The 13,506-nt window shown below is 40.6% G+C and overlaps 1 protein-coding gene across 2 annotated transcripts; it reads right to left on the reverse strand.

Annotated features, from left to right (window-relative positions):
* Positions 1–157: 157 nt before the first annotated feature.
* Positions 158–8,291, reverse strand: LOC106805671 (peptide-N(4)-(N-acetyl-beta-glucosaminyl)asparagine amidase-like). Of its 2 annotated transcripts, XM_014807359.1 has the most exons (9): positions 7,897–8,291; positions 6,978–7,178; positions 5,820–5,942; positions 5,491–5,618; positions 5,062–5,184; positions 4,097–4,249; positions 2,939–3,073; positions 1,082–1,588; positions 161–531 (listed from the first exon to the last, which is right to left on the reverse strand). In XM_014807359.1, exons 1-9 carry the CDS (start codon positions 8,131–8,133, stop codon positions 390–392), a joined length of 1,749 nt encoding a protein of 582 aa, XP_014662845.1. In that variant the 5' UTR covers positions 8,134–8,291; the 3' UTR covers positions 161–389. The 2 variants fall into 2 exon arrangements, with proteins under 2 accessions (XP_014662846.1, XP_014662845.1); XM_014807360.1 differs by lacking the exon at positions 6,978–7,178 and having other exon boundaries at positions 158–531.
* Between the last annotated feature and the right edge of the window lie 5,215 nt (positions 8,292–13,506).

The following is a 13,506-nucleotide window of genomic DNA, read 5'->3' on the forward strand; positions in this document are numbered from 1 at the left end:
TCCAGTCAGCAGCAGCCAGCAGCGAGCCAGCTGTTATACACATGTATACATGTTACACGCTCGCGGAGGTATGCACTCTCTTTGAGTGCCCTCTGTCTAGTTTAAATATGTAATAATAGAGTGAGCAGGCGGTGAGGAGGGGTGGTGTACAGTTCCACCTGTGAATTGCTACATGTGCAATAATGGACAGACCATGCTGAAAGCTGTCGACTGAAACGAAGCAGACCACTCTATTCTTCGAAAGATGTATAGACTATAGAACAAAATCGCTAACGATTGAAACTAATTTGACAAAATTAAGTGCACCAGATAGGATTACACGGTTTACTAGAAAAAAGCCTTGAAAAAATTTTTTTTACATTAATTTTAATATTAATTACATTTAATATTTAGCCTAGAGGAACAGAACTTGGTTTACCTCCCTGCAGCATAGCACACTGGTCTGCACTGCACAGTTGCCATGTCACTCGGCCCGTCTCAAACGTCTTGCTCGTTGCCTTTACCGACACATAGTCGATCGTGAGGCCCGTACTGAAACATTAATTCTCGATTAGGACCCTAGTGCTTCCAGCGAAATTGAACTGCCTCACTTACACTGTAGTTTCCATGAAAACTATTGAGAAATCACTCGAATCCAGTACGAACTTTTCATTCCTTACACAAACGATTGTCATAACACATTTACTTTTACCTCGCTATTAACTTTCAATTAGACCATTAAATCGCCTCACATGCACTTTAGATTCCATGAAAACTATTAAGAAACTACTCACTAACCCTGCCTGGAACGCTCATTCATAAAACAAACAAATATCATAACACATTTACTTGCTATCAACTTTTAAATTAGACCATTAAATCGCCTCACATACACTTTAGTTTCAATGAAAACTATTAAGAAACTACTTACTAGCCCTGTGTGGGACAATCATGCATACCACAAACAATCATCAGAACACATTTACTTGCGATTAACTTTTAAATTAGACCATTAAATCACTGTACGGCCCACAACTACCACCACATCTCTCGGCGGCGTCAGCACGCTCGCAATGACGTCCCACCAGATGGCAGCACTTACCCCGCGCAGTCCACTTTCCAGGACACGGTGGCTTCATCGGCGCCCTCTACGCGTGTGAGGTACGCCATCTTCCAGTCTCGCTCGGTCTTGCGTCGCGCGCCGCTCGCCTCGTACACGCACGCCTCCCAGCCGCGCGTCGTCGTCGTCGCCTCCCCCGCCGCGCCGCTGCGACGGTACTCGTCCGCGACGACGTCGTAGCGCACCCGCAGTTCGGTGGCGCGCTCTGGGGTGAACACGTGGCCCCCGCTGTGCCGGCCCGCCTCCCCACGCGCCGCGCGCCACGCCGCCGCGCCGGAGAGTCGACCTCCGAGTTCCGCGTCATCGGCGGCACGGCGCGGCGAGAGAAACTCGACGAGTTCGCTGACCTTGCATCGCTCCAGGTGGCGCCGGCGGTCGTCGCTGACGCCCGCCTGCAGCTCCCGCGTGAGGGCGCTGGCGGCAGCAAGGAGGCGGTCCTCGGGGACGTCGCGGCGGCGAGTAAGCAGCGCAGCGTGGTCGGCGCTGTACCTGTAACGCGAGACGCGAGAGAGAGCGGCGGGTGAGAGCGAGGCAGTGTTCACTTGTTCGCGAGACCCGTTTTTCCGAGATGTTTCGGTAGAGCGCCGCTACGATGCTATCGATAGTTTTGCTTAGATTAGGGATTATATATGATTAGATTAGATTAGGCTCGTTTAGCAAAGAATGTTCCTGATCTGGATCACGTGAACTTGATCAGGCTGAATCTACAAACGATCCTCAAACGTGTGACCTTTTCGTTGCGATTTACGATAGGATGCTACATAGCTACCAGCGAGGTTGGCTGAATCACGAGTGGCCATATTGGATGATCTTCATATCTGACACGCAAATCGGATTTCCAATTTGTAATAAATTTGTAATTTGTAAAGTCAATCTTTGCTCAGTGGTTCGCCCCCGAAACAAATGCACATTTAATCATTGGCTGACACCACCTTTACTCTACGATGATATCATTTTACTCTTCCTATATGTTCAGATGTACAGCAGCGATGGCTGAATGGTTGAGTGCTCGCTTCGCATGTGGAAGGTCGGGGGGTTCGAATTCTGACAGGGTAATACCAGACTTGAAAAATGGTACACACTGCTTCTCCGTTTAGCACTCAGCAAATAGAGTGTGGAGAGCTAACTCGGAGTGCTACCAGTGGACTAACCCCCCGCTGTAGTATTTCCTGCAGGGTGCGAAATTAACGCGAGTCTGGAGTCAAATACTCCCTGATTTACTGTCGGACTCCCTGATTTGACATATGCAGGAGTCCGTGTGACACCCTGAAAATTCTGCTATAGTAACTAGTTCGTTCCAGAGCACGGCCTCGCGGAATTGTCATATTTTTTCAGCAAATGTCCAAAGAAAATTTGGCAGACGTGCAACCGCATGAATCTTCAAAATAAGCACATGCGTTATTGTTAATATCTTTAGTTTTGAACTTCAGACTGCGGACTCCCTAATTTTGCTGCGGACTCCGTCTTTTTGAGGGCAGGGAGTCCGTTGGACTCCCTTGTTCAAACGTTAATTTCTCACCCTGTTACTGTGAAAGCAGCTGCGTGGCCTCGGGTAGAGGAAACGGAGATAGGCACTGCCCTATGCGCCACATAGGCACGGGAAGGGATTTAACTAACTATATGTTCAAATGCTTCCATAATCAGCCATTCTCGTCTAATCATAACACAAATGTTACGTTAACACAAAATATGACTGCGCGTACGAAAACGAGAGCACAACACAGCCACCACTCACCCTAAACTAAGCAACCGATGAACTAAACAACTTGGAAGAGTCTAACTTATCGAGATAACTCCAACGATAAATCGCTGTGCGATATCGTCGCATATCGTAATTACCGCCACGTGACGTCTTGAACTTCGTCCTTGGAATAGGCGATGACATATGTGAGCTGTTTACGCCAGCCCACCTCGTACATCAGAGGTGTGTCCAGCTTGTTCTCACATGGGTCGCAATGCAGCCATCGGCCCTGACTGCATGAAGTAACACAGCGTACTTGGGTGCGTAAGTGTGCGTAAGTGTAACTTAGCATAAGTGTACGTATGTGTGCGTAAGTGTACATATCACGGTATGTGTTTGTAAGTGTAACATAGCGTAAGTGTGCGTAAGTGTATGTACATGTGCGTAAGTGTACATAAGTGTACGTACGTGTTTGTAAGTGTAACATAGCGTAAGTGTACGTAAGTGTATGTACGTGTGCGTAAGTGTACATAAGTGTACGTACGTGTGTGTAAGTGTAACATAGTGTAAGTTTAAGAATATAAGCGATTTTGCCTCCACACGTTTACCAGGGTTCTCCCCCAGAGCTTTAACACATGCTGGGTCCAACATGCCTTCAAAGCTGAAGTTAATTTGTGTAAAGCCATAAATCCTTTGACGTGCCTTAGGCCATCCTTAAAAAATTATATGTTTGCTGTCCTCCAACCGACCCACGAAAATAGCCGCGACCCAAAAGTTTTTGTTTACATTTTGGGTTCCATTTTTTTTTTTTACATTCCTTATAGTTAAGACTGAAACACAAAGCATGTGTGGCAAACATGAGAACAGACTTAAAATAACTATTATGCCTCACAAAAAAGAAAGACCTAGGGCCTACCTACCTACCCACTAAAAAATCATGGGTCGGGGGACAGTAAACATAGAATTTTTTAAGGATGGCCTAAAAGTTGCTTACTGCACACGCCCCAATTTCCAACTGCATTTACTTTTGATAATCCCAACATGGTCCTACTGCATTTTCACAGCTTGATCTATACATCTGCAATCTATACGTCTCCAAACTGATTGAATTTACCTTTCCCTATCGAGTATTGGAGCTGCTCATGACTTATGTAAAATATACTGAAATTAACTCCAACTGGTACAATCCCCTCCCGGGTCCTCCCTCATCCATCCATAAGGACATGCCATCCGCAATTCCTTGGGAAGAACCCTGCTTACCATCGACTGTACCAGGAATCGTCTTTCTTAAACAAAGTTTCACAAAAGGTGCATACCTGTCAGAATACACTTCTGTCCAAACGTGGTCCGTCGCATCCACGACGTAACGAGCATCAAAGTCTAGTGCCCTACAGCAGAGAGTGAAGCAGTTCGCCCATTCTCCACATCGGCCCGTCCTCGTCTCTAGCAGCTTCCCCGGATGATTGTATCTGTACGACGAAGCCATAATAAAAATATTGTTTGTTTGCCCTCACCAGACCGACCCGCCAAAAAGGAGCCGACTCAAAACATGTGATTGATCTTTCCCATTCTTTTATTTTATACAAATTGTATCACTAGCTACGAATACGAACTAGTATACGAGCTAGTATACGAGCTAGAGACAACGAGAGTACGAGCTAGAGGGTACGAGCTAGTATACGAATTGCTATAAATCGGTAGGCAATACATTATAATTATGTACCAAGCAAAACAAACATTCAACATGAAAGGTAACTCCACACAAGCACACCCGAGCATGTAGACACCATGCTGAATTTGTAAAAAGACCCCCCTCAAAAAAAAGAAGCCTACATACCTACCCAAACTTTTCAGCCTGGGTCGGGTGAGGGCAAACAAAGATTTTTTAATTGTGGCCCGAGAAGAAATCATTTATACATTACAGACATTACTTTACATTTTAGTCATTCTAAAGACGTTTCAGGATGAGGAAGCTCATATAATTTCCATTTTAAATGGAATTAAATGAAAGTAAACAGAATTTAAATGGAATTTTAAATGGAATTCCCATTTTAAATGGAAATTCTATGAGCTCGCTTGGCCTGTAATGTCGAACTACAGCGACGTCTATACTCAACGTGAAAAAATAACCTGCATTCTTGCATCCACGCGAAGAAATACGACAGAGAAATGCACATGTACATTAGATATGACTGAAATAGGATTTTTTGCTTTTTCAATTATAAGGAAATTTGGATTGATTTTCAACCCGAGATATCTGAATGAGTCTTACTGAGATTACCTAGGAAAGCGTTCATGCTGCGAGCAAGTTGTGCATTGGTATGCTTCAACTCTCTGAGCACCCCATAGCAAGTCCTCCAGTGTGGGCTGCCCACTCCCAACACTGCGTGTAGTGCTTCCACACCTACAGGTTTACAGGGGTAAACTATAAAGAAGCCCACAATCACCACAACCACACAATTAACTTTTTGCAAGAAAAATTACAAGAACACTGCTATTTCTATCTATTGTAATAGAGCTGTAGTAGATGGAATCCTCTACAGTAATTATATATTCCCCCTAAACTGGATAATTTGCCATTGTCATCAAAAATAGTCTAGTAACCCACACCTTTTACATGTATTCTTCAGTAGAGCAATGCGTTTGACTTTTTTTTTAAATTAATTTTTACATTTTGATTTTACTACACGTTGTTACATATTGATCCTACCGACTGCAATCAGGAGAGTCCATCCAGGAAAAGAAATCTTCCTTGAACCATTCAAGAAGCTCCAATAGTAAAAAGTCTCTCACATCCATTGTTGACTTTTGCAGTTTTGCACTTACTGTCGCTTCTGCCTAGAGAAAATGCAGACGAAATTTCTCTGAAATCATGTATATTATATTTGTGCAATTTCAGGACTTTTTTTCACGCATAATATTTACAGGACCTGTGTATTGATCGTGCCTCCTATACGTTAAATAACTGTTTTAACTTCTGTAACGATGAATTGTTGGTTTGTAGTCTAGCTACTGGGCTCAGTTCTTGCAAGTACGCACCTGTTTTGTCAGTCTCTCTATCGGAATGACAGCCCTTGCCTTCTCTTGCAGTGCCTTGTCCTCATATAACTGCACGTGTTTTACGGTGGATTTTAGTCGTGCAAGGAAGTCTTCTTCTCTTTGCTGTACAAACCACATTCAAAAATACATTCTGAATGAAGAAACCCATAAAAGCAAATGCACATCAGATCTGTAGCTGAAATTTACTGAGAAATTTGTTATAGAATTTTTAACATAATCCTCTCCAGTAAATTTCTGTAAGATGCTTATCGAACTGGGGCCGGTTTCATGAAGCGTACTTAAGTATTGAATCGTGATTAAATCACTAATCATGATTAACTTCTCGTACTTAAATTAAAGTGACTGTTTCACGAAGCGTAATTAACTTTAATCATGATAAGATTAAGTTAATCACAATATTTAATTCTACTCAGGAGCATGATTAAATCCACTAACCATAATTAGTTGCTAGTTCTAGAACTTAGAAGTAGGTAGTACTAGTATATTAAGTACGCTGCAGATTTTACAATTGGAAATTTTACTTCAATTTTTTCCCAAGGAAATTTAAATTATCTAAGATTTGCTGTACTACTTCAATCATTATAGTTACAAATTAATTCCTTTTCATGTAACGAACTTGAAGATATTTTTGGCGCATTGGTCCGCCATATTGAATACCGTGTAATTTGTTTTAGACTGGTACTCGCTCCCACCTCGATTACTCGATTCCCATCGAGTAACTAAGCCGAGAGGGGAGCGAGTACCAGTCTATTCATGTTGAAGTCGGCTAATTATGTGATTAGTTAAATATGTACTTAAATCGCTTCGTGAAACAGATTTTTGAGTATGATTAACTAATCATAATTACGGGAAGTTAAGTATGATTAGTGATTTAATCATACTTAAGTTAAGTACGCTTCGTGAAACCGGCCCCTGGTGTATAACTTGTGATGTTGTACATTTTAGATATCCTTCAACAGAAGTATCACTGAATGCGCTCTTATGGTACTAGCAGTATTTTAAACAACTTTAAAAAAAAATTCTCATAAAAAGGTATACAACAGTATTATATTCGGTTAGTGCCTCAAAAAGGCCAAATTAGAAAACAATGGTGGAAATGTAACACAAAATTTCACAAAGACAACAGTCAACACCTACTGCAATATCATTTGATGTCACATCCGGTACCGTGGACTGTTGTGAAGCACACGCAGTTGATGCTGCCACAGAGGCAGGATTGCTAGTAGATATGGTTGTGTACTGATCAACAACCTTTAACCGCTCTTGTATAAGTTCTCTTTGAATTTTTCGCAGATCATCAAGAGGTGCAACCAGTGGTAGTTTCAAAAACTCACCTGCCTTGAAAAGTAAATTGCGCAGTTAAAAAAAATTATCACCTATGTTAGACGCAATTTACTGAGTTGTATGATCCATCAGGACTAATAGTAATAATATAAGCAGTAAACACCGGCGCAAATCCACTTTAGGCACCTTAGGTATCACGAAGTGATGCACAGATTTCTGTGTATCATCAACTGATGCACAGACTTTCCGTATATCAAGGAATGATGCAAAAAACCTAACCCTAACCCTAACTCTAAGTCATAAAGTATACGCTGTGGCTATATGCCCGGCAGCCGGGCACGGTCTTCGTTTTCCTAAATGCCCGGCAGTTCTTAACCCTAACTCTAACCCTAACCCTAAACCTAACAAAAACCCTAACTCTAGCCCTAAACCTAACCCTAACCCTAACTCTAACCCTAACCCTTGTTTACTTGAGATAACGCTAAAAATTAAAAACTGCCGGGCATTTAGGAAATCGAAGACCGTGCCCGGCAGCCGTCAGATATACGCCGGCTGCCGGGCATATAGCCACTGTGTAAAGTATAACCTTGGCTTAGGTATCACGAAGTGTGTTAGGGTTAAGGTTAGAGTTAGGGTTAGGGTTGAGTTAGGGTTTTTGCATCATTCCTTGATATACGAAAAGTCTGTGCATCAGTTGATGATGCACAGAAATCTGTGCATCACTTCGTGATACCTAAGGTGCCTAAAGTGGATTTGCACCGTAAACACCTACCTCTTGAAATCCCATATCAAACAGAATTTCCATGGCACCATCAACCGTCAGCAGCTTGTTCTGTATAACTGGATTCCCTAAACGAATCGATCTAAATTTAACTTCATCTGGATGAAACAAAATGTTAGTAGCAAACTTCAGCAGAATTTTGGAAGCCGACAAGAATTCGTCTGGTGAATTAGATGAAAGTTGGGCAACAGATAGTGTTACTTTCTTCTGTTTCGTGGAGGCTGCCATGTTGCACTACACGGCAGCGCCACAATGCTTTCCGGCCTTCGTCATTGTTGATAGCCAATCAAATTATTTCAACAGTGCTGCCTTATTCATTACTTGCTACCAAGGTAACCACAACGTGTAACGGTGTGACCAAACAGTGGGAACAAAAAGTGGATTATGGTTACGATAATTTTATGCTGAGTCAGAAAAGACTCACATAAAATTGTCAACAGTATCAATCAACATGTCAACAGGTAAACTATACATTGTTTAGACTCTGCTGAATTTTTTTTCTGGTATCTATTTTTTCTTCCTGTTGTCTTAATCACTTTACTAGTACAGAATATGAGAATATGCTGAAGTTTTTTTTTATTTTTTTTATTTTTTTTTATGTTGTATAGCATTGTAATTGTACTGTATCCGTCAGATTTTATCATTTTAACTACAACTAGAAGCAATTAACACTATAGCCTTTATCAGATTTTTTCTCCGTGAAAAAAACTGTCGTCAGTAGGCCTACATGTATTTGTATCTAAATTTATGCAATAAAGATTTAATAATTTAATAATAACATTTATACTAGTAATAGGCCTACAAGTACAACGTCGAAACAAAACGTTTTAATATCCAGACTTCTCCAGTCATGGTTAACGGTTTTTAGCTCATTCCCGTAATGGGATACATTATAGGATAATATAAGCACTGGTGTCCTGTACATGTATGTATCATGCCGACATAGCAGTGCAATCACCGACGGTTCGATGACAGTCACGTTCATATTCCCATCAACTATAATGGACATGCAGCCATTTTCAATCCGAAACCAGAGCTAGGTCACGTGAGCAAGTTGCACGTGGTTCTGAACATTACTGATACCTACAGAACATTAATGCAGTTATCATATTCTGTAGGGTGAAGCAAAACTATTCTGGATCTTAGATGTTTAAAAAATAATGTCACGAATACGAATTAAAAATTATTTGTGTATATTGTTGATAGTGATTGGCAATGTAAGACTAATGTAGCAATGACAGCAACAGGACGTAATCGCCGTAGCAGCCTATCAACCAATTTGATTTTCTTTAGTCTTCATCAACGTCGATGCGCATACATTTGTCCATCTAAACAGCCGATCGATATAGTACTTACAGTATTTACTTGTATGAAGGAACGAAAACGAAGAATGTTAAGCACACAGAGAGGTTGAAACAGCTCGCACAACCGAAGTACGTTTTGTCACTTGGAAACATATATGGGCAAGATCGGTATCACAGGTCAGTCGGATTTATACATAATGCGTACTAGTTTTATTACAAGTAATGTCATTGAGATTTACATATTTATGGTCATTTACAACAAGTATTCATATTATCATATATATATATATATTGAACGATAAGGCCATTTTAACGCGCCAACTTTCGTGTATTATCATCGAGAACAGCAGTACGGTGATTACAAAATCGCGTTTAAATATTAAATAATTGCGAAATGTTTGTGTTTAAATATTAAATCATTATTTAATAATTGCGTTTAAATGCACCCCTCGTACTTGTCTACCTCTGCGCGCGTGACGGTGCGGTACTACCACATGACTTTCCCTCTTACTCTCGAACATTTCACCATGTCGTGTCACTATGCCACCAGGTGTCGCGTGCGGTGCTGTACTACCACGTGACTTCCCCTCTCGAACAAGGGTCCCTGTTCTATACAGGAACCCTGATCTTACCCTGTCTTGTCGCTCTGCCACCAGGTGTCGCGTGCGAGTTTGAGAGCCGTGGCGAGCGAGCGAGTGGCAAAGCTAAGCGACCCGAAGAAGGTTCCAGACGCTTACATGCCTAGCATCGACCAAGGCTGGGGCGTAGACGCTGCCGTGCTGAGGTAAACTAAAAATCATATTAATCGTTATCGTTAATCGTCAAAATTATCGTTTTATTTTTAATTATATTTTTTATTATTATTATTAACTCTAACTCATTATAAATAACGATATTATAAATGTTTTATTTTGCGAGATTTTGTTTTGCGAATTTTTGAAGGGGCCCCTCAGTGAGTGAGTGGTGCGGTTAATACTGCGAGAGTATACATTCACAAGAACACGCTTTATTTCTTTCATCTGGACCTAATCGCTCCCTAGATTATTGATTTTGTAGGCAATTAACTCTTTAAAATAAATCACATGGATCCAGTCTACTTGCTATCTAGCCAAACAGCCATTAAAGAGACACGATCTGACATTTGGTTACTTTCGAGCACATCTTTACATATTTTCTATTTTTGATAATTTTTCGCATTTTTCTCATATTTTTTTCATTCGCATAACACGATCATATCTGTCTCTGCCGGGTCGTCTGTTCAGATACACAGCATCGGAGCGGGTTAACCAGCTTGCACAGCCGATCGTGCGCGCCACGATGGACCTCGTGCAGTTCAACTCGGAAGCGTTCCTGGTCAGTAGGAGAGCGTTGAAGGCGAGCTGCACACCCAGGCTAGAAGAACTCTCAGAACCCACGCTGCGGGGCGCCAAGTGACGCAGCGCCATCTGATGGCGACCTCGCGAACTACGCACTTCTTCCGGGGGAGAAACGGGGCACCGGCATTCCGAGTGTTACTATATTGTATCCGAGAGGAAAGAGGTGCGTTTTTGAAATTCGCAGTGCGCGATAAAGATGTGGAATAGAAAAATAAGGATAGAAATATGGGTGGGGTGTTTTCACACTGATAAAATGCTGGTTGTTTTCAGACCAATATTATTTTAGAAAAAAAAGCACGCGTCGTAATCATGATCCGAGAAACACCAAGAACTATGATTATATTATATTCGGTTCTATATAGTTGTTCCTACATAAAAAAATTGTTTCATTAAAATGAAAACCTTGTTGATTTTGTGAGAAAACGTGTGGATTTTGTTCAGAAACGCTATATATAGGCCAAGGGAATGTTTATGAAAAAAAAAATTTTTTTTAAAACGGGTTCGGACTAGTTTTTGCTGGAAGTGCACCAACCGGAATACGTCGGCAGCCGACAAAATCTAACGATTGTGTTGTAGAAATCTGTGAGACACGTGTGGGGGTTGTACAGGTGTGTGTGTGTATTAAATTATTTATTTATTATTTATTTATACATTCATTCATTTATTTATTTCCATCTATACAATAAAACACGTACATGTAATAACGAGTGGCTGACGTCATCATACACGCATTTTCTTGGTGATTTCAGTCGGCGGTACGTGTTCAGCTGTGGTCGTGCCTCGCCCATCGTCACCGTACCACCGATGGCTCTGTCTGCCCCCAGCCGACCCTGCCTGGCCGTCCTCTCTCAACCCAAGAAGCTACACAACAAGTACCTGGAGAGCAGGTGCGTACAGGTGGCAGCACCGTCAAAATATAGCCAATCGGCGCTGGGTGCGGTGACGTCAGCGCCGCTCGGCGCGTGTGAGTGGGCAGACGTTTGAAGTTTTTCGATAAATTATTTTTTGATTCTCAGACGAAATGCGCACTGCATGCGATTTTAAGCTGTCATCGAAAATTAGAGTTCTTGCACTTCTGCGGCAGAGTGGGTGGCTGTTTACGTGCGCGTTCGTGTATGTAGCGGCCTGCGAATATACACAGTGGACGCTGGACCAGCGTACCGTTGCCATGCCAACGATTATATTTTATTTCACGTCTTTTACTCACATAAAAGTCATGCCAATTGAGACCTAATGATGTCATAAATACTTGTACTATTGCGGACAACGAGGTACACAGAACACGTGCACAACTCCTCCTGATCACATGTTGGCAGTTTTATGAACTTTTATCTAAATTGTTACTAGTCACGTGTCCTCACATACAGCCCATGGTAAGCGTAGTTGTGGTGGGCTAGGTTATAGCTGTTGTTCGAGTTATTGTGGGGTTAGATTTTGGTTATAGTTAGCGTTACTGTAGAGTTATGTCATTGTTATGGCCAGGGTTGTTATGGTTATGGTTACTACTGTTGTGGCGTTGTGGGTATAGATTGCTGATGTGGGTGTAATTATGATTGCATGTGTTTTCACATTGGTGATTAGGTTATGGGTAGTAATAGGCGTGCGGATATTAAGTAGGCCTAATGGTTTTTGCTCTTTTGCAATTGGATTAAGAAAAGGAAAAGTGTAGAACGAGCTACGACGAAAGGCTCATTTGAATTATAATTTATTATTGTAATTATATATATATATATAAATATATTATTAATATATTGATCATAATTTAATAAGTAGGAAGCAGTATTTGTAGTAATTATATAGTAGCAGTATTATAGTAATTAAGTATACTAGTAATCAGTAAGCTTAAAGGTAAAAAGGCATTAGCAATTACCAATTTTGATCTAGTTGATAAAAACATACAGAACCAATATTCCGACTTCAGATATTTCTAGGCGTTTGCACGCTTGGGAGTTCACTGTCATTCGTTAGTGACTAGTAATATGAGAGCATTTCATCTAAAAATGTACTCGCTAGATTATTCGCATTAATTGTGAATAATAATGTTCCACGGATAACAAACTGAGTAAAAACGAAACATTAAAATACCCTAAAATGCCCTTATATATTATTGTGTTGTTGGAGCTTGCGAACTCAAATGATTTTTTTAAATTATTGCATGGGAGAAAAATCATTTTTAATTGTTTGTCTTTTTTTGCGAAACCGCGAATTTCTTCATTTTTGTGGAATTCGCGATTAAGTAACAATAATGTCAAGAAATGTTCAATTATGAGAACGCATTTCGTTTTTACGCAAGGGAAATTTATCGAAATTCGAGACCATTTCTTTATGACAAATGTCAAAAATAGGATTTCAGTAAAAATCTTTTATCGATTGTGCTACACAATCATCCTATAATTTAGTGTGGCGATTTTTGAGCAGTAATTCCTAAATCATATTCAACTTATTTCTTGGATTCTGTATGCATCTGAGATTTTCAAATTTATTGGCTTTTAACTCGATCATGATCTTGTTATGTTATTTTGATTTTGTTATGGGAAATGTTTCAATGTCAAATTAGGTTAAAATGAAATTTTGTATTCACTCCTAATTAATAAAACAAACGTTTTATTTTCATTCTTTTTTTTATCTGAAAAGTTTTTAATGTGAAATGAAATTAAAGTAAAATTTTCAATTCACTCTCAAATAAAAAACAAATAAACGTTTTATTCATTAACTTTTAAATCGGAAAAGTTTTTAATGTGAAATCTAACAATCAAACTGAAAATCGTAGCCCGTTCTTGCCTTGTATCTCTCTCTCTCTCTCTCACACACACACACACACACACACACACACACACACTTTTTTTACGCCTGTGAGAACATATAGATCTAGCCGCATTGAGCCGCTCTTGATTTGTCGCTAATAAGATACCTGCATAATT

Source organism: Priapulus caudatus, unplaced genomic scaffold, assembly GCF_000485595.1.
Source record: "Priapulus caudatus unplaced genomic scaffold, Priapulus_caudatus-5.0.1 Scaffold122, whole genome shotgun sequence".
NCBI classification, from domain to species: domain Eukaryota; kingdom Metazoa; phylum Priapulida; class Priapulimorpha; order Priapulimorphida; family Priapulidae; genus Priapulus; species Priapulus caudatus.